The sequence below is a fragment of the Scyliorhinus canicula genome, chromosome 3 (genome assembly GCF_902713615.1).
Source record: "Scyliorhinus canicula chromosome 3, sScyCan1.1, whole genome shotgun sequence".
In the NCBI taxonomy this organism is placed as follows: domain Eukaryota; kingdom Metazoa; phylum Chordata; class Chondrichthyes; order Carcharhiniformes; family Scyliorhinidae; genus Scyliorhinus; species Scyliorhinus canicula.
Window position 1 is genome coordinate 77693668 of NC_052148.1, and position 24528 is coordinate 77718195.

At 45.6% G+C, this 24528-nt stretch overlaps 1 protein-coding gene across 4 annotated transcripts in view; it reads left to right on the forward strand.

The window, feature by feature from the left end:
- npr3 (natriuretic peptide receptor 3) overlaps nucleotides 1-24528 on the forward strand; it is a 106903-nt gene that overhangs the window by 8522 nt on the left and 73853 nt on the right. For all 4 annotated transcript variants that reach the window (XM_038790771.1, XM_038790769.1, XM_038790772.1 and 1 more), the window contains exons 2-3: nucleotides 10984-11106; nucleotides 14528-14700. In XM_038790771.1, coding sequence (XP_038646699.1) covers nucleotides 10984-11106; nucleotides 14528-14700 — 296 coding nt within the window. The remainder of the gene's footprint in view (nucleotides 1-10983; nucleotides 11107-14527; nucleotides 14701-24528) is intronic.

A 24528-nucleotide genomic window follows, 5' to 3' on the forward strand; every position in this document is an offset into this window, starting at 1 on the left:
GCCCTGTTTTTCATTATTAATTGCCCATACTCCCTTTCTATTGGACCAACACTCACTTTGTTAACTCTTCTTTTTTAAATATCCAGAGAAATTCTTCAAATCTGTTCTTACATTTTTTTTCCCCTGAGGCACTAATTTTCCGCTCTGTATTAATCTTTTAGTAATTTTTTGGTGTTTTTTATATCCTGTCCAATCTTCTGACCCGCCACCCATCTTTGTGCAATTATATGCTTTTTCCTTAAGTTTGATACTTTCTTTAACTTTTTTAGTTAACCACAGATGCTGTGTCCTCCTTTGGAATTTTTCTTTCTTTTTGGAATGTATTTATTCTGTGTATTCTGAAATATCCCTTTAACTGTCTGCCACTGAATCTCTAGTGACCTAATTTGCCAGTTCACTTTCATTAGCTCTGCTTACATGCCTTCATAATTGCCCTTTTTTAAGTTCAATATACTAGTCTTGGACCCATTCTTCTCTCCCTCAAGCTCAATGTAAAATTCAATCATATCATGACCGTTGCTACCTCGGGGCTCATTCACTATGAGCTCATTAATTAATGTTATCTCTTTGCACAATAATGCGGTTTTGGTGAGAAATTTGGTTTGCTGCTTGTCCCTCTGAAGAGCCATGGATGCATTTTACTATGATAAAGTAGCTAAATAAATGAAAGTTGTTATTGTTTTCATTGTCATTTTCATTTAGTTAATTGTCTGGTGAAGAGCGGTGCATAATTTCTCCTTAACATCCAAATAAAATCTGGAAGTTATATTCACATGCTCCTGATTTTACTACTTTCCCTTGGAATATTGTTTTCAACAAATGACATTTGCTTGGTCCCAGAAGTACAGAAAATCATCAATCGAGTATTTGATTATGTATAGGTGTAAGGGTATTGAGGAAAGGAAGTTTTTCTGAGAAGGCACTTATTTAATGGTAAATACTACACTTAAAGCAACTAATCCTTTCAGTTTAGTTTTATTGTTCTCCTCCATCTATTATGGTACAGATAGACTTTCTTGGCTGATGTTTCCAAAATAAGGTTTTTGCTCAGGCCCAGGCTAAGTCTATTGAACATCAATGCTTTGGAAGTGACAAAACTATGTTAAAGATACCAAACATTATTTAGTTTAACAGCTATTATTTAGGTAATCCAGCTGAAGACCTTAAATGAAATACAATAGATCTTCTTTGAAAGAGCTTTATAAAGATGACTGAAAATGTTGTTGATCTGATTTATATTACCGTTTTGCTGCTATCTGTTGGAATGCAAACAATGGAATGTGCTTTCCGCATGTTCACTTTCTTAAAACTATGTGTTATGATCTCAGTAGAGACCAGTAACTTTTAAAAGGAAACTCAAACTCCCAGTTATCAACTGAAAGAATTATGCCACAAGATTTCCTGTGTTCAACAAAATGTTTACTGTATAAGAGTTTAAATAATGCAAATACTACTAACAACACTATATTTCATAGACACTTATACTTTACATCTGAAAGACTCAACAGGACACACCCTCTTCTACTTTTATTTCCATTCAAGAGTTCCCTTAATATGTTACAGGATCTTGAGGGTTCCTTCACTTAATGCCAATAGGGATAGGCAGCAAAAGTTGCCCTAGCCAATGATGTCCACATCCCATGGAAGAATAAAAAAAATACAGCTGTGGACTTTCACTAAAATGCAGTGCACAAGAGTCAGGTACTTGGTACAGTAATAGTTTCATAAGAAGCTGGCAACAATAAATGAAGACTTTGATTCTTTGTTCCTTTACACCGGCGGGACTCTGTTCCCACTGCAATGAATGGAGATTTTGCTAAGCACCAAATTCTCCATCCTCGCTGGCAGCAGTAGTGAGGCGGACTCGCAATGGAAAATCCTACCCAAAATTAGTATTGGAGGTGTGTGGGAGTTTAGAAGAGCTGTCACTTGATATACTAACAGAATTCTACAGAATCAAGAAGCCTGTTGATTAAAAAAAAACAAATTAGTGACAGTGCATGCATTAACTTTTGAGCATGAAAATAAACCATTGTAAAACTATTGGGATTAAATAAAAGTAAGGCAGATCCTATACAGGAGGAAATGGAAGAAAAGTAAATCAGCGCTATAAATGTCATCCTGTAGTTCAGGCACTGTATCCGTATATTTTTATAAATTCTTCATGAGAAGTGGGCATCGATGACTGGGCAAGCATTTATTGTCCATTTACATGGAAGGGCATTTATTGTCCATCCCTAATTGCCCTTAAGAGAGCATTTAAGAATCAACCACACTGCTGTGAATCTGGAGTCACATGGAGGCCAGACCAGGTAAGGACAGCAGATTCCTCTTTCCCTGAAAGACATGAGAGAACCAGATGGGTTTTTAGGACAATTGACAGCTGTCTCACCATCATCATTGGACTTTTAATTCCAGATTTTAATTCAATTCAAATTTCACCATCTGCCATGGGGTGCTTTGAACCGAGGTCCCCAGGGGATTACCCTAGGTCTCTGGATTACTAATCCAGTGACAATACCATTATACCACCGCCTCCCCATAGTATATACATACTATATATAGTACAAACAATTATAATGATAATTCAGGTTTGGCCATCGTTTCACCTTGTTACTTGAATAATGGTAAAGAATCAAAATGAATGTTTGGAATTTGCTTACGATGTTGAGCGCATGACAAATCCAGGAAAACTGTAGGGAGCAGCATCAACCTCTGCATGGCCTTCTTCATTCTTGCAATGGTCTTCGACTCTATCAACCGTGAGAGATTCCGTCCTCAAATTTGGCTGTCCGCAGAAATTCATCATCATTCTCCGCCTGCTCCATGATGACATGCAAGCTGTTAGCCTCACCAATTTAACAACCACAGACCCAATACGTGTGCAAACTGGGGTCAAACAGGGCTGCATCATCGCACCAACGCTCTTCTCCATCTCCCTCTCAGCAACAGTCCACCCCATCAAACTGAAGCTCCCCGCTGGAGTGGAGCTAACCTACCAGACAAGCGGGAAACTTTTCAACCTGTGACGCCTCCAGGCCAGAAACATGACCACCCCAAACTCTGTCATGGAGCTGCCATACACAGACAAAGCCTGTGAGCGTACAACTTGGAGGCCGAGCTACAAACCATTGTCAATGCATTCATCAAGGCATATCGGAGAATTAGCTCAGACTAAACATCTGGAAAACAAAGGTCTCTACCAAGCCGCTCTGCCACACTGAACTGCCCCCCCTCCCCTGACCATCAAGATCCATGGTGGGCCCTTGGACTATGTGGAACATTTCCCATACCTCAGGAACCTCGTCTCGGTGCAAGTAGACATTGATGATGAAATCCAGCATCAATTCCAATGCACCAGTGCAGTCTTTCGACGCCCGAGTCGCAGAGTGTTGGAAGACCAAAACCTCAAATCCAGCACCAAGCTCATGGTCTGCAGAGCAGTTGTGGTCACTGCCCTCCTGTATGCATCAGAAACATGGATAATGTACAGCAGACATCTCAATCCTTGGAGGGTTACCACCAATGATGCCTCCGCAAAACCCTGCAAATCCACGGGCAGGATTGGCGTATCAACGTGAGCATCCTCTCCCAGGCCTATATCCCCAGTATCGAGGCACTGGTTATAGTCGACCAGCTTTGCTGGACAGACCACATTGTCCGCTTGCTCGACACAAGACTCTCAAAGCAAGTGTTCTACTCTGAGCTCCAGAAATGATTGGGAGATCAAGTACTACATTTCATCTCCACACTATACTTCGTCAAATAGAAAAGCTGAGGCAGCCAGGAAAATTACCAAAGGGATCATCAAAAAAATCAAGTAGATCCAATCCAGCAAGATGTGTACAAGTCAACCTGGAATGGAGAAGCACACCTACCACTGAAGGCAAGTAAAGTAGTGCACACCAGAGACAAAGATCACACTGCACCCAAACTACACTTACACCAGCTAATAAACTACTGAAGCCAGAAATGCTGACAGGAGTGAGTGAGTGAAAAAAATTAGAAAGCCAATTTTCACTTTGATAAAGCTACCAAATCATTGCCAGAGCTGAGGGTTGAAGAGCAGGTCAAAGTGCAAACATTCAATGCACTCAACAGAAGTCAGCCCACATGGCAACTTGGAATTTATGTAGCGAAATTGTCACTTCAGCTGTAATAGGTGAAAGTGGATGACAAGATTTTTGGTTGCAACCGCAGGAATATGCAACAGCAGGCACAGATGAGGAAGATGCAATATCCCCAACTGCACAAGGACTAAATGACCATTGGTCCCAGAGGTTAACCTCTCGCCAACAAAGGGACCGCTCCCCAACAGCAACAATTAGCACAGCCGCAACACTCGCCAGGGCAATGACATTCTCTGGAGTGGAAACATCATACCAAGATTGACCAGTCACCTGTTTTACAGCCAATAAAAACCCATACATTCCACTAAAAGACCCGAATCCTTAAAATATTGTGTGCAATGCTTAGGTAGGAACAGATGATAGTGGTGCAGGCCAGAATGAGCATTTTTCTGTCTGTGTGCGATTATTTTCATTTCTAGACATATGTGTGGGACTTGAAACTGCAATTGAAGGTGAATGCAGGCTTTTCGTACTAAAAGGGGAAATGTTTGCGTATGGGGGATTGCCATAGTCATGTGACCTCTGTCGTTATTTGTGTATGAAACATGAGAGCAGAGGCCAATTAATGCACCATTTAGAATATAACCAGTTATTTATCCCATGTCTGTGTGTTGGATTTTATTGTGCAAAATGGCTGCAGTAACAGGTTACACAGCAATAACGAATGCACTTCAAAGTAATACATTGTCATATTTTGTGATAACATGAGAAGTGTAGTGAACTGTTGCTTTGTAAACATTAAGGATTAACTTTCAATTATTCTGATGTCCAAAATTATTTCACCGGTGATTTAATTACTTTGTTTTGTCATGCCAACTGATGTACATGGAACTAAATCCCCAAAACATTAATTAAACATAAATTACAAAGTAATGGGGTTGAAATTCACCTTGGACGGTTGTGTCAAATGGATGACATTGGAACAGCCACCTGTTATACGCAGCATCTGATATACAATACTATCACCATCGTAAGTGGTGATTCACTGTCATTCAGTTTTCTCTCATGTAAATGTCCAGGTTAAGGACAAAAAGGCATAGTACGGTGGAATCTGAGTCATAAAATGGTTTCAAGACGGAGATAGGTGTATTTCTGATTTTAAAAAATGGTTAGAGGGACATGGGGAGCAGGCAGGGAGGTGAATTTGAGACCAGGAAGAGATCAGACTGAATGGCGGAGCAGCCTCAAAGGGATGAATTGCCAACTTCTGTTCCTGATGGAATTGTTTTCAACTTTTATCTTGCTTTGTCCCTTAAATTCATATATTTTCTGTCTTTTCATTCAATAGAATTGCCCAGATCAAGAGACTAGGGCCGCGATTCTCCCAAAGGGAGACAAAGTGCCGACACCGGAGTGAAACCCGGAGTGTTTCACTCCAGCGTCGGAGGCCGCTCCTCGCCCCCTATTCTCCCACCCCCAGGGGGCTAGGAGCGGCGGCGCGTCAATCTCGCGCGCCGGGCCTTGACGCTTGCGTCAAAGCGGCACTGCCTGAATGACGTGGCCGGCGGCGCCTAAATGACGTCACCCGCGCATGCGGAGGTTGGCCGGCGCCAACCCACGCATGCGCGGTTGCCGTCTTCCCCTCCGCTACCCCGCAAGACATGGAGGATTGATCTTGCGGGGCGGCGGGGGGGGAAAGAGTGCGTCTTTCAGAGACGCCGGCCCGGCGATCGGTGGGCACCGATCGCGGGCCAGACCCCTCCTGAGCACCCCCCTGGTGCTCGATCCTCCCTCCGCCCCCCACAGGCCCCACACGCAGTGGTCGCGTGATGTTCACGCTGGCAGCGACCAGGTGTGGTTGGCGGCGGCGTGAACCGGTCGTATTAGGTAGGCCGCTAGGCCCATCCGGGCCGGAGAATCACCGCTCGACTGGAGCGGCGATTCTCCAAGCGGCCTGTCGCAAAACGCGACACGCCGTTTTGGGGGGGGTTGGGAGAATCATGTGCGGGTGCCAGGGCGGCGTGGCGTGAATCACCCGGCCCTCCCGCGATTCTCCCACTCGACGTGGGGGTCGGAGAATCGCGCCCAAGTTGTCCCATTGTGAATTTGCCCTGGCTAACTTTGCTCCATTTTCATTTATTTGATATATAAAAAGTCCTTTCGATATCTATTCGGTGCTAACGGCACTGTTCAAATATCAGCCATTTGCTCTTCTCTTGTTTCTTTTATTATAGAGGTGATTCAAATTTGTGTATTAAAATTAGGGCAAAAAGAAAAGGGTCAGGCCAGCAGAGTTTCATTTATACTGTGTTAAAAGAAAGGAAATCAATTGTATTAACCTATCTTCTGTCATGATCTCAGGGTCTCTCAACGTTTTGTAGTTAATGAAGCACTTTTGGAAGTCTGGTCACTGTTGCTCTTTATACAATGTGCTATGTTTCATGCTTTCAAGGGAGATGGTGGCAAAGTGGTAATTTCACTGGGCGAGTAATCCAGAGAACCAGGCTGATTCTCCAGGAGCATGGGTTCAATCGTCACCTTAGCATCGGGTGGAATTTTAATTCAATTAATACATCTGGAGTATACAGTTAGTTTCAGTAATTATGAAAATGAATCTATCATTGTTTGTGGCAAAGACTCATCTGCTTCACAAATGCCTTTTTGAGAAGGACATCCGCTGGCCATACCCATTCTGGCCTACTTTTGGCCCCAGAACCACAGTAATGTGGCTGACTCTTAATTACCCTCTAAAATGTTCAGTTCAAGGGCAATTAGAGATGGAGAACAAATGCTGGCTTTGTCAGCAACGCACGCATCCCATGAAAGATGTAAAAAAAAATGTATTTCACTGACTGTAATAGACTTTGAAATATCAGTTGGGTGGGGTGGTCATGTATTAGATCAGTTTTGTTCAAAACAAATGAAGCATTGGTACCTTTAAAACTTTATTTGTAAATCTAATGTACACTCATTTTAAAAGACCCTGGTAGAAATTAAATTTCCTAAAAGTGAACATTTAAAGGAATTCTTTCATGGTATGGGCGCGCTGCTTGAGAAAGTAGCAGTGAACTGCTCCATGCGTTGTTGGTACAGCCACAGTGCTATTAGGAAGGGATTTCCAGGATTTTCACTGAGTGAAATGAAGGAACAGTGACATATTTCCAAGTCGAAATGGTGAGTGGCTTGGAGGGGAACTTGTAGCTGATGGAGTTCCCATGCATCTGCTGCCTTTGCCTTTCCAGGTGGTGGAGATCGTATATTTGGGAGGTGCTGTTGAAAAAGGCTTGGTGAGTTGCTGCAGTGCATCTTGTACATTGTACACACTATTGCCATTGTACATCGGTGGCAGATGGAGAGACTGTTGAAGGGGTGCCGGTCAAGCAAGCTGCTTTGCTCTGGATGGTGTCAAGCTTCTTGAGTGTGGTTGGAGTTGCACTCATCCAGGCAAATTGGGAGTATTCCATCACACTCTTGATTTGTGCCTTGTTCATGTTAAACAGGGTTTGAGAAGCCAGGAGGTGAGATATTTGTCCTAGAAGTTCCAGCTTTTGACCTGCTCTTCTAAAAACAGTATATATATATATATATATATGGCAAACGCAGTTCAGTTTCTGGTCAATGGTAAATCCCAGGCTGTTGACAGTGGAGGATCCAGCGACGATAATTCAGCCATTGAATGTCAAGGGGAGATCATTGGACTATTTCTTGTTGGAGATGTTCATTGTCGGTCTCTGTGTGAAAATAATTTTATTTCAAATCATTTGAAATGATCAAATGTTTAAAGAGTTTAGTTCAAGGTTACCTGAAGGACAGTAAAAGCAATGGATCAAGACAGTATGAGGATCGATGTATGTTATGATGTTTTGCTTAAGTATCTTCGGGCTTCAATGAGTAATTAGATTGAGTCTTTGTTAGTAGCTCAGAATCTGAAATAGGTTGGACCTAGGACCTGATTCTCCCAAAAGGGAACAAAGTCTCTGAGCAAGTGCGGTTAGCTGTGTGTTTCCCGGTGCTCGCAGTGCCGAGAAACACATGGCTATTCAATGCTTTGCGCGTTGTATAAGGGTGCTGAATGGGGAATGGCCAAGGCCGCACGTAGCTCCGATTTGTACAGTGGGGAGCTCCGCTCGCTGGAACACCCCAGTGTAGCGAGAGATCAGGTCGCCATTTGTAAATGGCCCCCGAGGCCCCTGAAACAATCCCCAACTATCCCCTAGCCCGAATGCACTATGGGTGAGTCCTCAGCCCTTTCCCAAAAAGTAATCTCGCCCTCAATGGGCAGGACTTACATCATATTGTCTCGTGAGATTGCGTAGTATCTCACAAGGCGTGGCAAGCCAGGTAGATCCTGGGAGTGAGGTCTTCGGCTTTCATTGGCCATGCTGCGGCGAGCTGCGTTTCCGACGCAGTGTGGCCGTTGGATTGCACCACTAGTCTATGGAAGGATCAGGCATGATGAGTTAAAATACCTGTCCTTGTTTCTTGGTTTCATATGCTCCTATTTATCAGAAACAAAACAATGGTGAATAGTCTTTCCATCAAGAGTTCTTTCATTGAGATGTTGGCATTCGTCAAAAGATTGTTTTTGATTTCACATACCAAAATTGCTAAATTATTCACAAGACATACACAGATTGTAGTTAACACTTAGCATTTGGTTATTCTGTTATGCAACTTACTTTATTTAAAATTGAGTGCGCATGAGAAATCAGGAAAAAGGTGGAGCCTGAGTATGGATATTTCAGTATCTTCTCCGGATCTGATAAATGCAGTACGCAATATAATACATAATGTTTGATTTGTTGCCAGTAATATTGCTGAAGGTGTTGTAAGAATTCCTAATCATACTGCGTTAAGAGAATATGGAATACTTTACTGCATGGCAATTGATATGGAAGCATGTCAATTAAAACATTTTAATGGCTGGCCCCCATCTGTAAACTTGAGATCATGTAAAACATGATCCTGTGTCCTAACTCACATCACACGCCTTTCACCCAACACCATGTTCACTTACCCACGTTGGTTCTTGATTAAGCAATACCTCGTTTAAAAAAATAGTCTCATCCTTGTGTTCAAATTCCACTCAGGCCTTATCTCACCCTGTCTCTATTAATCTCTTCCAGTCGACAACCTTCTGAGATCACTGACCTCCAACTCTGGTCTCCTGTGTGCACCTGATTTTAACCACTGCATTATTGGTGGTTGGACCTTCAGCTGCCAAGGATCTCAGCTCCAGCATTCGCTCCCTGAACCTTTCTTCTCTACCACTCTTTCCTACTTTAAGGCACTCCTTTTAGGCCTATTTCTTTGGCCAAGATATTAGCCGTCTGCGCTAATATCTCCTCACGTGGTTCAGTGTCAAATTTTGTGTTATAATTCATCTGTGATGTCCCTTGGGATGTTTAGCTATTTAACAACTTGTTTTACTGGAAAACATTCGAGAAATAAATCATTACAATGTACAATAAAAAAAATGGGATGAGAGGTCGTAGTTCCAAAGTAAAACTTGAATGTGGACAATGGGCTGAACATCCTCTTTTGTACTGAAGTTTCAATGATTCTGAGGCATATGGAACAGGCATTTATGGTTCAATTTCCGATCTCTGATATGTTTATTTTAACTGGGGTACTATTTTACACAGTGGGTCCGTGGAATTTCTTTTTGTGACAGGCGTTTGGCACTCCCTTTGGAGAACTGGTGGAAGCCTCATATCACCTCTGTTGGGAGCAGCCCATCAGAATTGAGTGCCCATCAGACTCTTAACTGGTCAACACCGAGGGGTAGCACAGTGGTTAGCACTGCTGCCTCATGGCGCCAAGGTTCCAGGTTCGATCCCGGCCCTGGGTCACGGTTCGTGTGGAGTTTGTACATTCTCCCATGCTTGCGTGGGTTTGGCCTCCAAAGATTTGCAGGGTAGGTGGATTGGCCACGTTAAATTGCCCCTTAATTGGAAAAAATAAATTGGGTACTTTAAAATTATTTTAAAAAGCTGGTCAGCACCTGGCCTTCTCCCTGGAGTAAGGACTCAGGGACAGCTATCAAGAGCCTCCAACTTGACCCGCCTCCCCACTGATACTCGAGAACTTCCATCCAAACACATGTCAGTCTTTCTCCAATGCCATCACTGCCACTGCTGAAGTAGTCTCAGCTACCGGCAATGCACCCAACAGAGTCCCAGGATCAAAGATTCAGACCATAGGTGAGTGAGGTAGAATGGGGGTCATGGCAATGGGGGTTGCTGGAGTTGGAGAGGGGGAGGCTTGAAGGTCCCCCCCCCCCCCCCCCCCCCCCCCCCACCCTTTCTGATGCTGGGTTCTTCAATCAGACACAGTACTTTTTGGTTTGCTTTCTGAGATCTCCAAATAGCGACTTCTCTGCCCACTGCTGGTTGAAGGGCAGGCAACGTCTGGGCAGGAAGGACATCCACCGGCCTTCCCACCCCGGACATCAGCGGGTTGAGGCAGGAGGTTGACAAGATCCCCATCCTGCACCCTCTTGCCCAATTAAATGCTCCCCCACCCATCTCCTAGCTCACAGTAGGATGACATTAAATTTCACACTGGGTATTTTAAGTTAAGGAATAAAAGAAAGTTACTTGTTATTAGTTATTCTAGTTATTCAGTGACCATTGCTGAAAAGTGTGTATGCAGAGACATTAGAGGAGAACAAAATCAAGCTTGGTTGTGATGCTTACCTTGGTTGAATACATTGCCAATATCCCTGTCAAAACTCTCATTTGAAGAAAGATTACTTGGTAGAGCACCTGTGTAACTGCACCACAATATGAGTCAGTATCCTCAGAAGAAAATGGGAAAGATGTTAACTCATCAGATGCTTGTTCGAAAAATGTGTCAGTGTTAATTTTATGCTTTTCCTTGTCTAAAGAGCTGCTTTGCTTTTTATCTTCAGTTGTGATTATGTGTGCAAGTAGTCATACCATACGGAAAATCATGCTTGCAGCACACCGACAGGGAATGACCAGCGGAGACTATGTATTCTTCAATGTAGAACTCTTCAACAGCAGCCTTTATGGTATTTATATCTTTTTCTCCTAGAATTCCAATGCTTAATACAGTATTCCTTATTTCCATTAGTATTTCAACTCTGATTATTCTTGTTATTGTGCTATAACACTGAGTTCACAGTGGTAAGCAGCATGTTAAAAAATTACAATGCACATTTTATTTTATTTCCAGTGTAACTTTCTATCTAAACTTCTGAAAATATATGCACGGGTCTGAATTTCATCCATATTTTCCCTTGAACAATCACCCATTTTGTGGTGATAAATGGAGTAGAATTGCTTCTTTGAGACCACTGTCACAAACCCACTCCAAACAATCTGCACCTTAATTATGCGAAAGAAAGCACTAATGTCATTTCATGTCCACTGGAACCCTATCCATCTCATGTAAATGAGGTCAAGAGGATCTGACTAAAGCCTCCAATGTATTTCCATTAACATTAGAACCAGGCTTACCAGATAATTACTAACACATATTAAGTGGCAGTAGAAGTTACAGTAAGTGGTGGCTAAGGCACGTATCACGTTGAGGAGCTTATTTTGTGTGCTGCTGCTGCTAATGGCTGGTGCTACTTTGGCTGCATTTCAATTTATTTAGTAATTTGGAGATTCAGAGAGGAATTTTATTGCTTTTTCTTTACATCTCTGCTGACAGACCTGATCCGAATTGGGGACATGGATATTTACAATCTATATCAGCTAAATTTGCTGATGACAGCAAGATATGTAGGAATAAAAGCAAATTACTGCAGATGCTGGAATCTGAAACCAAAGAGAAAAGGCTGGAAAATCTCAGCAGGTCTGGCAGCATCTGTAGGGAGAGAAAAGAGCTAACGTTTCGAGTCCAGATGACCCTTTGTCAAAGCTCAAAGATATGTAGGAAAGTGAATTGTCAAAAGGAGGCAAAGAGTCTGCAAAGGTATATAGATGGGTTAAGTGAGTTGGCAAAAAATGTAGCAGATAGAATATGGGAAAATGTGAACCTGTCCACTTTGCCAGGAACAGTAGATAAAAAGCAGCATATTATTTAAGTTGAACAGGACTGCAGCCCTTGGTAGCACAGAGGGATCCGCATGAGGGGTGGGGGGGGGGGGGGTAAATGAACCACAAAAAAAGTCAGGATGCAGGTACAGTAAGTATTAGGAAGGCAAATGGAATATTTGTGTGTATTGCATGGGGATGGAACATAGATGTAGAGACGTTTTCCTGGAGCAGTACAGGGCCTTACAGAGACTGGGGCTGGATATAACATGGAGTGGGTAAAATAGGGCAAGTGGCAATCCCAAGATCATCCCTGTAATAGGAGGGATGGGTAGGTGTCTAAATCAGCAGTCTGCCAGTCATGTTTAAATAAATGATCATGGGTCAATTGAGCTTGTTAACAAGCCCTGATCATACGCTGCCCATGCCGCAATATGTTTAGAGTGTGCAGTCAGGCAGGAGTGGGCAGACTGTCTATTTAAAAAGGTTTTTAAAATGGGGTAATGTCTTCTGGAGGTGTCCTTTGCGCTTCAGGGGCAACTCCTCCTTCCCACCCCTAAGGTGTAACCAATCTTTCTTCCGACCAACCTTCTATAAAACACACCAGCCCACCCCAAGACTCCTAAATCCATGGGCATTCTTCTTTGGCCTGCCTGCAGCCCCGGCATCATCCACTAATGTGCTGGAGCTGCTGACCATTCCAATATGTTGGCACCTCCTGAGGGCTTGACCCCCTCCCCAGTAAGGGGTGGAAAACCAATTGACTGCCCTTCAGCCCAACAGCAGTGCATTTGGCTGCGGGGCGGGGTGGTGTTCAGCGCCCCTACTGACTTTGCTTTAGGGTGCCGTTCAGTGTCTGTGCCGACTTTGCTTCCGGGATGGTGGTATTGCTGGGTGGCTGACCACTGGTAATAATATGCTAATGCATTCCAATGAGGCCTCTCTTGCCACTGATGGGGAATGGAAATGGTCACTTCCTGCTTTTACATTGACATGAAATGCGACTTTGGCCTTCTCGCGATATTTTTTGCTCTCACCTCCAAACCCGGCCGACGGGAACGAGACTGGAAAATTCCGGTCTATGCATTTTCTATTCTTCCTATTGAAAATAAGCGAGAACCATCCAGTTGCACAGACTAGCAGCATTCATACCAGTGCTAGAAGCAATTAATGAAATTCAGGAGTTACTCAGAGCTTAATATGACTTCTCTATCTGAATATTCAGATGGTGTGTGGTATTGATCATCTCATCCTGCAGTGGTGTTGCTGGATACCCAATAAACTGTCGTAATAATAACCTTTATTATTCATGGTTCTTTTGCTGGAATGTGGTGACTAGGGGATTTTCACAGTAACTTCATTGCAGTGTTAATGTAAGCGTACTTGTGACACTAGTAAAGATTATTATTATCAGAGTAGATATTCGTATGCATTGCTCCCAAATCTTGGGCCTAAATTTAACTTTGGGACAGTCCATTCCGAATTTGCTCATGTAATCGTCACGTTACTCAACCACAGGGCCCTTATTATAGGTATTCCAGGCAGATTTTTTAAAAATTACTTTATCAGAGTTACAAAGCCAGAGCTCAGTGTGGACAGCGGCAAACCTCTAATCCAGCTCCTTGCCTGCTCCAAAAACCAATTCAAATTGAATCCAATTCATGGTTCCCACAGGAGAGACATACCAGATCCAGGCATTACACCCAACTTCATGCTCACCTTAGCCAAAAGGGCGAGAAGCGATGACTAAAAGAGTTGTTCGGCCTCGTAAACAAGATAATAAGGCACTCATTGAAGGAAGCCTTTGAGAAATTAATTCGTGATTTGGGGGGAGTTGTTGAGGCCAGCCTGGTTCAGGATTCTTTAACAGCCTCTGTGGCAGCCAGCACCAGGTGACTGGTTACATTAATTTTACAAAATAAAATCATTCTGTGGAGCTAGGAGGAGTAGGATTCCTCTAAAAACATGCCTATGACATGCCCTCTGAATCCTATTGATCATATTTGCAAATGTCGGAGGGCTAGTGGCATTGTATGTGAGTTTCCTGGACCTGCGCTGCTAATGCACTATGGGGAAATTAGACTGAGAGGCATAGCAACTGTCAGGATCACATGACCATGATGGAAGTGAGGAGTTTTAAGTCAGAAGAGTCTGAATGTTTAAAAATATACTTTGGGGGAGGGAGCCAGGGGGGAGAGAGTGGGTGGTCTTTTGGAGTATAATTAACTGCACTTGCTTCTGACAGGTCTAGCTGATTGGCATTTTTATGTACCCTTTCCTTAACTGCTTTTAAGGAGCAGTAACAACATTCCCTTATGAGTACCTCTTGAAGCAATTGTGTGCAAGTAAGAAAGAAAAAATAACAGCTAATCATATCTGAACTTGATGAAACATGATTGCATTTTTGTAAACTGTTAGCCAACGTAAAGTCTTCTATTTTATTCGCAGGAAATGGCTCATGGAAGCAAGGAGATAAATTTGATCTTGAAGCCAAAGAAGCATACCAGTCACTTCAAACCGTGACTCTACTGAGGTCAGCAAAGCCAGAATTTTATAAATTCGCTGCTGACATGAGAAATAGATCACGTCACCATTATGATTTGACCTCTGAAGGTGATAATGTACGTAAGTCTGGTATAGAATTTAAAAAGAACCACTTAACATTTGTCAATTCAGATCAGGCACACTTAAATCTTGGAGGTAGAGATCAAAGGAAGGATTGGCTGGAGGGTGACTTACAAAATTCCAAATGGAAGTATAAGACAGCAAAGTAGAAAAATGATCACCGATTTACATTGAACAACTTTTGTTAGTCAAATACTTTGTTACACCAGCCATGGCAATTTAGGACAGTTTACTCAGCTCACAAATGGGCAACTCAGTTAAAGTAACTGTAACATAGAGCATATGGAAGCTGGGGATGCAACACTGATTGATATTGTTAAATATTGCTGAAAAAATACATCATGTCAAAGCTTTTAGCCTTGCAGTCATCTGGACAGAAGGAAGAATACTAAATCGCAAAGGGAACAACAATTTATCCTGAGTGAGAGGAGAATGCTGATTGGTTGGCAAATGGACTCTAATTTGTAGAGACGTTGCCATGCAGAATATATCCGGAAGCAGTTGACTGCCAAACTTCAGTTTAAAATCAAACCACGGAAGTTGACTCTGGTCAAAGCATTGCCATGAGGAATGAACCAGGGAATGGCTTGCCCCCAAGCTTTTGTTAATTTCAGTAAGCTGCAATGTGTGGACAAATTTATGTTGGCAACGGACCTGTGCGTGAATATATGGAGCTTCTAGCATGTGTAGATGAGCCACACTGCATAAATTGGTTTGCAATGTAATTCTTAGCACAATCGTGAGTGTTTAGTAAGTGTTGTCTGGTTGCAGACTAACATCTAATATTTTCTCAATTTTTCAAACATGAACTGGTTCAGTACAGTCAGTAATTTGTCTGCTGTGAACAGCCAAATAATTGTGCTGGTCATTACGATCCACCAGTCAATGGGATGTAAGGCCAACATACTTGGCATCACGCCAGCACACGTAATACATGTCCGGTTATAACCAAAACCGAGAGCATAAAATAGCGATAGATATTGGTGAGAAACTAAGATTGAACAAATAAGATAAAGGATACAATTGTCCCGAATTCACTCTTAAGTTTGCAGCTGTTTTTACAGGGTGCTCCGATGTCAGAATAATCTTGCAGCACCCCCAGTCACTGACAAGGCAAACCCCCCACCTATCACTGGCAAGGTGCCCCCCCCCCCCCACTCAAGTGAGCAACATGCTATCATGGGCTCACCAAATGCCCCCCTCTTTCAAGCCCCCCACTTCCCCCCTGCTTCAGGCCCCTTCCCTTGGCTGTGCCAGCCTGGTGCTTTGCACTCCGAGTGGAAGAAAGGGGTCTATACGTGCTTCCAGTGTTCTGAGGAGGATCCTTCAAGGGAGGGTGAGGTTTGGGGGGGCTTGGGTTGGACTGGATAGGCTCAAGTCAGGATCTTTACCTGGATGGGGTCATGTGGAAGGACTTCTCTCTCTTACTTTGAAAACCATTAAGCTGTCTTTCAGCTTGTCAAGTTGTAGTTAAAAATCTTCCCTCTGATGTGTTGGAAATTATTGATGTCTTTCCCAGCATGTCAAGTTCAAAGACCTGTAAAAAGAATGTGAAAGTTTTTTCTCTATAGCCCGAAAACCATCAACCCTTCTACCAGCATGTCAATATCAATGAACTGTCTGATGAAGGTAAAAATCTTCCCTTTAATATGTTGAAACCCTTTGAAGTACTTTTTCACAGGTAATTTCATTCCCCTTTAACTTTTTCAAATCTTTTGACATGAAGACCAAAAGCTTTGAACTGTATTGTTTACATTCAATATCACAGTCCATTACCTGTTACAAGATTCTTGATTGACAGATCCAGGTTATTTGAAATGAGGGATTACTGTTGTTTGTTTTTATAGCTGTGCAGGAGTCCATTAACTCTGCAGTGCATCCTTTTTTGAGCAGGTGTTCTTCCTAATTGTAGTTTTTTTTAACGAGGTTGTTTCTTTGTGCTGACGACCTTCCTAGTAAGAGCAGATGCGGCACTCAGACCATATGGTCTCTATGGCAGGCATTGATCTAAATTGTCTATAGTTTCCTGCTTTCTCTCTCCCTTCTTCCTTTATAGAATCTGGGAATTTTGCAAGAATGCAACCTACTATCCCTGCAGCCACTTCTTTTAAGACCATAAGGTGCAGAGCATCAAGTCTAGGGAACTTGTCAGCATTTAGTTCTAATTGTTTTTCCAGTATATTTTTCCCAATGATTGTGATTGTTTGAAGATCCCCCCTCCTTTTTATGTCTTGATTATAAAATTCTCTTCGTATATTATTTGTGTATTCTACAATTAAATTAGATGCAAAATACCAGTTCAACACTTCCATAATTTCCTTGTTTCCTATTATTAATTTCTCAGTCACACCCATTCAGGAGCCAGTGCTTGTTTTACTTACTTGTTTCCTTTTTTAAATGCTTGGAGAAACTGTCACCATTTGTTTCCATACTTTAGCTAGCTCTCTCTCTTACTTTAATTTATCATTTTGTTTTGAAAAAAATCAGTTTGCTGGTTCTAAATTCTGTCCAACCTTCTGACCTGCCACTAATCTTCACAGTTTTACATGCTTTTTATTTCAATGTAATATTATTATTAACTCCCTGAGTCAACCACAGATGCTGCATCTACTGGCGGCGCGATTCTCTTGTTCCACTGACAGCGCACACCAGCCTGCGGATTTCCTGGCAGCATGGGGTGACTTCAGTGGGAAATCCCATTGACAGTGCCGGGAGCAGGGAATCCCACTGCCAACAAGCAGCATGCCACCTTCCACCACCAGGAAACATGTGGATGGGAGGCCGGAGAATCCCACTCAAAGTCTTTTTTTGTCAATGATATGTATCTTTACTGAGGGTTAGCATCGGGTTAGCAGCACGGTAGCATGGTGGTTAGCATAAATGCTTCACAGCTCCCGGGTCCCAGGTTCGATTCCCGGCTGGGTCACTGTCTGTGCGGAGTCTGCACGTCCTCCCCGTGTGCGCGTGGGTTTCCTCCGGGTGCTCCGGTTTCCTCCCACAGTCCAAAGGTGTGCGGGTTAGGTGGATTGGCCATGCTAAATTGCCCGTAGTGTCCTAAAAAGTAAGGTTAAGGGGGGGGTTGTTGGGTTACGGGTATAGGGTTGATACGTGGGTTTGAGTAGGGTGATCATTGCTCGGCACGACATCGAGGGCCGAAGGGCCTGTTCTGTGCTGTACTGTTCTATGTTCTATGTTATGGAATATCTCCTTGAATGTCTGCCACTGTTTCTCTGCTGCCTTCCTGTCAACATAATTTTTCAATTCTGGTCTCACAACCTTGTAATTGTCATTATTAAAAGTTAAGAAACTAGTCTTAAACCCACTCTTCTCACCCTCAAATTTAATCTGAAATTCTATCATGTCATTATCACTGTCTGTTGGCTCCTTCACTATGACATTGTTAATTAATCCTGTCTCAATGCACACTATCAGATTTAAAATAACCTGGGGCGGGATTCTCCCGTACCCGATAGGACGGGGGGGTCCCGGAGGGACGGAGTGGCGTGAACCACTCCGGTGTCGGAGCGCCCCAAAGGTGCGGAAGTCTCCGCACCTTTAAGAGCCAAGCCCTAACTTTGAGGCCGGAATGGTTGGCCGGAATCACCAATGATTCTTGCAGTATCTTACAAGCCTCCATTCTTTATTTTGGTATACTCAGTCCTACAGTGCAGTTACTGTTTGGGGACCTGTAAACTATTCCCACAAGTGAGTCCTGCTTATTCTATTTCTTGGGCGGGATTCTCCATCCATTCACAGCAGCACGATTTTCCGGTCCCACTGCAGTGAATGGGAGATTTGGCTGAGCACCAAATTCCCTGTCCTTGCAAGCAGCGAAAGCGGGGTGGACTCGCAATGAAGAATCCCAGACCTTGGGCGGGATTCTCCGACCCCCCCGCCAGGTCGGAGAATCGCCGGGGTCCGGCGTCAATCCCGCCCCCGCCGTGTCCCGAATTCTCCGGCACTGGAGATTCGGCGGGGATGGGAATCGCTCCGTGCCAGTCGCTGTGCCCCCCCCCCCCCCCCGGTGATTCTCCGGCCCACAATGGGCCGAAGTTCCGCCGTTGTCATGCTTCTCCCGCCGGCGTGGATCAAACCACCTACCTTACCGGCAGCGCAGGCGGTGCGGGCGGGCTCCGGGGTCCTGGGGGGGCGTGCGGGGCGATCTGGCCCCGGGGGGTGCCCCCACGGTGGCCTGGCCCGCGATCGGGGCCAACCGATCGGCGGGCGGGCCTGTGCTGTGGGGGCACCCTTTTCCTTCCGCCTTCGCCATAGTCGTCACCATGGCGGAGGCGGAAGAGAGCCCCTCCCCTGCGCATGCACGGGGATGACGTCAGCAGCTACTGATGCTCTGGCGCATGCGCGGACTTCCGCCGGCCGGCGAAGTCCCTTCGGCTTCGGCTGGCATGGCGCCAAAGGCCTTTCGCGCCAGCCGGTGGAGCGCCAACCATTCTGGCGCGGGCCTAGCCCCTCAATGTTAGGGCTTGGCTCTTAAAGGTGCGGTCGTCTCCGCACCCTTGGGGCAGCCCGACACTGGAGTGGTTCACGGCACTCCATTACGCCGGGACCCCCCCGCCCCGCCGAGTAGGGGACAATCCCGTCCCTTGTCTCTGCCCAACTGCTTTATAGTGACCTTTAACATTTTTTTTTCAAAATTTTTTAATTCTCCTTTTTCATATTTTCTCCCAAATTTACATCTAATTATAAACAATAATCAGTAACTAATGTAATGTCAATCCCCTTTTCAGTAACAAAGATTCCATCGTCCCAGCAAACCCCCAGACATTAGCCCGCATGATAATAGAAACAAATGACAAAAAGGAATCAGGAATCACCTGAAGTCACCATTAACGCATACAGTCCTTCTACCCGCAACCCTTCCAGCCACCCACCTGCCCTTAATGTTCGATGTGATCCAATTCTCAAAAGTGCACAATAAGTAACGCCCATAAATTGTAGAACCCCTCCATCCTTCCCCTCAGTTCAAATTTAACCTTTTCTAGCGTCAAGAATTCCAGCAGGTCACCCCGCCACGCCAGGGCACATGGTGGAGATGTTGATCTCCACCCTAACAGGATCCGCCTTCGGGCGATCAACGAGGCGAAGGCTACAACATCTGCCTCTGCGTCCATTTCCAACCCCTGCTGGTCCGACTCCCTGAATATGTTCTCCCAAGGGCCAGGTCTAGTTTCACGTGCACCACTTTAGAGATTACCCGAAACACCTCCTTCCAGTAATCCTCCAGCTTGGGACAGGACCAAAACATATGAACGTGGTTTGCGGGACCCACCCCCCCCCACAATGTTCACTTACATCTTCTACCCCCTAAAAGAGCCAGCTCCTCCTCGCCCTTGTCAGGTGTGTTCTATACACCACCTTCAGCTGTATCAGCCCCAACCTCGCACACGAGGTGGAGGCGTTCACCCTCCAGAGCACCTCACACCAGAACCCCCCCCCCCCCCCCCCCCCCCCGCATACCCTCTCCCAACTCTTCCTCCCACTTTGTCTTGATCCCTTCTAGCTGCGCCTTCTCCTCCTCCAAAATAGTCCCGTAAACCGCCGATACTACCCCCTTCTCCAGTCCCCCTGTCTTCAGCACCTCCTCCGGCAATGTGAAACCAACTCTACTGGGAAGTTCTGTATCTCCTTTCTGGCAAAGTCTCGAACCTGTATGTATCTAAATATTACCCCCTGGTCCAGCCCATACTTCGCTCCCAGCTCCTTCAATCCCGCAAAACGACCCCCAAGAAACAAATATTTTAGTGTCCTAATTCCTTTCTCCTCCCATCTCTGAAAATTTCCATCCCACTTCCCTGGCTCAAATCTATGGTTCACCCGAATTGGCATTTCCCTTGACCCTGCCCCCAACCCGAAGTGCTGTTGAAACTGCCTCCAAGTTCTCAACAAAACTCACTACCGGACTCCCTGAGTATCTCCCCGGGGCAGTCAGGAGCGGCGCTGTCGCCAGCACCTTCAATCCAGACCCCCTACCCAAACTCTCCTCCATTGTGTCCCATTGGGAGTCAACCCCTCTGACCCAGCTCCGTACCTTCTCCACATTCGCCGTCCAGTAATAATACATCAGGTTCGGAAGACCCAAACCCCCTGCTTTCCTTACTCTCTGCAGTGGCATCTTTTTAATTCTGGCCACCTTCCCTCCCCATATGAACGAGGTAATCATCCCTTCAATCTCTCTAAAAATGCCTTTGGTAGGAAAATCTGCAGGCATTGAAAAATAAACAGGAATCGTGGCAGGACATTCATTTTAACCGTCTGTACCCAACCTGCCAGTGACAGAGGGAGACCATCCCAACTTGCCAGATCAGCTTACACCCTCCGCACCAAACTAGAAATGTTGTATATACGGAACCCCCCCACCCACAATCTCGAGCAACCTGCACCCCCAGGTATCTAAAGTGAGTCCCTGCTTTACGGAATGGAGGCCCCCCCCATCCCTGCCCCCACCCCTGGCCGAGACACCACAAAATATTCACGCTTGTCAAGATTTAATTTGTATCCTGAGAAAGACACAAACACTCGAAGCAGCTCCAATATTGCCCCCATTGACCCACTCAGTTCTGACATGTATAATAACAAGTCATCTACATAAAGGACACCCTATGCTCTATTCCGCAACCCCCCCCCCCCCCCCCCCACCCACCACCACCACCACACTATCCCTTTCCATACCCCCAGACGTCTTAATGCGATGGCCAATGGCTTAATCGCAAGTGCGAACAGCAGGGGGGACATAGGACATCCCTGCCTAGTCCCACGGTGGAGAGGAAAGTATTCTGAGCTGTTGTTATTGGTGCAGCCACTGGCCCTCGGCTCCTGATATAATGGCTTTACCCAGTCCACAAATCTGGGTCCAATTCTAAACCGCTCTAGTAATCCACGGGACGCAGGAGTTCCGTCACCACACCAATATTTATTTACAATAACGATATTACAGGAGCAGCTACAAAACAGTGCTGCTAGCAGTCCAGTCAACTTAAGACCGCTCACAAAGCCCACACAGGTGATTATATGGGCCCCCTCAATGAGCTATCATTGAGGGAGCTCATACTCCAATTAGCCAACCAATAAAGCCAATTGGAGTTCATTACACCCCTCCCCCCCCAAGGTCCGAGGAATTCCTGCCAGCAAACATTCCTCTGAGCTTCTTCGTGCTCCTCATGTCTGGGTCTGTCACCTCTGTGTCGTCCGCCGGGTCGTTTTCCGAAGTGGGCGGGGTGTACCTTATAGGTGCCCGTCTTTTCCTTGACGACCTCCTTGGAAGTTGTTCTTCCTCCTCCTTGGGGAGAGGTGTCGCGGCGGCCTCGTCGAGTGTGTCCATCTCCGACTCTGATGACTGGATGACGGGGTCTGGAGAAATTGCTCGGGGCTGGGGTGTGGGTATACTTTCCATCTGGGCTATCCCAGCTTGAGGCGGTCCTGCTTCGCCTGCCTCCAGGTGTGGTTCCGCTGCCCTTATTTGGTCTAGGTTTTTCTTCAGCACCTTACCTCCTATTGAAACCTCATAGGATATGGGCCCTGTTTGGGACTCTACCGTGCCTTTGACCCACGTTGGTCCATTCCCATAATTCTTGACCCAAATCGGTGCCCCCACCTGGAAATGTCTCTGCTGCCGACTATTATCATGCCCCCTGCGTTGGGCCTCCTGTTGTTTCTCCACTTTCCCCGTTAAATGTGGGAAAAGGAGACTCAGCCTCGTTCGCAGCCGCCTTCCCATTAAGAGTTCAGCTGGCGGTATGCCCGTTGTGGAATGCGGTATGGTCCTGTAATCAAACAGCCAGCGGGAGAGCTTTGTGTCTATTGACGCTGCCGGCTGCTTCTTGAGTCCCGCTTTAAGTGTCTGGACCGCTCTCTCTGCCAGGCCGTTGGTCGCTGGATGGTAAGGGGCCGTTTTGATGTGACGGACTCCGTTTTCCTTCAGGAATTTTCCAAATTCCCCACTTGTGAATGCCGTTCCGTTGTCCGACACCAATACCTCCGGCAGTCCATGTGTTACAAACGAGGCCCTGAGTTTTTCAATTGTCGATGCTGTGCTTGCCGTGCTTACCCGGTGGGCGTCCACTATTACCAAAAACATTGAGCCCATGAAAAGGCCGGCGTGGGCAATATGCAGGCGGGTCCACGGTCTGCCCTGGCCATTCCCACAGGTGCAATGGCGCCGCTGGTGGCACTCTTTGCTCCTGTTGTCACTCCTGGCACCGACGTACCAAGGCTGTTATGTCTGTGTCCAAACCTGGCCACCAAACGTAGCTTCGAGCTAGCATCTTCATTTTAGACACCCCTGGGTGTCCGTGATGTAACTCAGTTAAGATTGCCTGACGGCCCTGAGCTGGGACGATTACCCGGGCGCCCCATAGTAGGTCTTCTACGGTTATTTGGTCCCTTCTGCTCCAGTATGGGTGCATCTGGGGCTCCACTGCTCTTTCCAGTTCCCCTGTTAGCAATAAATGCTTCGTCTTGGCTAAAACCGGGTCTTTTTGCGTCCACAACCGAATATGTTGTGCGTCTACTGGTAGGGTGTCCAAAAAATTTAGAGTCATTACTGTCTCCCCTACTTTTGGTATTTGCGGCGGAGTGTCCGGGAGGGGAAGTCTGCTCAAAGCATCTGCATGTGCTACTCACGTTCCCGGTCTGTGCTCCAGAACGTATCTATATGCCGCCAGTAGCAACACCCAGCGTTGGATTCTAGCTGATGCAATCGGGGGTATTGACTTGTCTTCTTTCAATAACCCTAATATGGTCTGTCACTATGGTGAATTTACGCCTGTACAGATACTGGTGAAATTTTTTTACTGCGAATATCACCGCCAGTCCTTCCTTCTCGATTTGGGCGTACTTCCTCTCAGCCATTGCCAAGGTCCTCGAAGCATAGGCTATTGGCCGTTCTTCCCCATTCCTTCCTCTATGGGTTAAGACGGCTCCTACCCCGTAGGGGGATGCATCACAAGTGACCACCAACTCCTTCCTTGGGTCATAATGCTCTAGGACATTTTCGGATGACAGCTGTTCCTTAATGTCCCTAAATGCTCGGATTTGGCGGGTGGACCATTTCCATTCTTGCCCCTTTTTTAGTAGCTGGTGGAGGGGTTCGAGGATGGACGCCCTATTTTCTATAAATTTTCCATAATAGGTTACCAACCCTAGAAATGATCGGAACTCCTGGACCGTGGTGGGAGCTGGGGCTTCTTTTATTGCCCTTACTCGGTCTTCTAATGGATGTAAGCCTGACTCGTCTACTTTGTATCCCAGGTACGTCACTTGTGGGACCAGAAAACAAATTTTTCCCTTTTTAGCCATACGCCTGCCTTTGCGAAACGCCTGAGCACTTCCTCCAGGTTCCGTAAGTGTTCCCTGTTTGTCCTGCCCGTGATTAAGACATCGTCCAAATAAATCGCCACCTGCGGTAGTCCCTGCAGAATATTTTCCATCGTACGCTGGAATATAGCGCAGGCTGATGACACTCCAAAAGGTAGCCTAGTATAACGAAAAAGGCCCTTCAGGGTGTTGATCGTAGCGAACTTCTGGGAGCCCTTGTCCAGTTTTAACTGCAGGTAGGCGTGGCTCATGTCTAGTTTCGTGAACAAAAGCCCACCTGCCAATTTGGCATATAGGTCGTCTATTTTCGGGATTGGGTATTTGTCCAGCAGTGCGTATTTGTTTACTGTCTGTTTGAAATCTCCACAGAGACGTATCGAGCCGTCTGGCTTCAAAATTGGTACCACCGGCGCTGCCCATTCCGAAAATTGTACTGGCCTGATAATGCCGTCGCGCCGTAACCTTTCTATTTCATCATCTACTTTCTTCCTTAA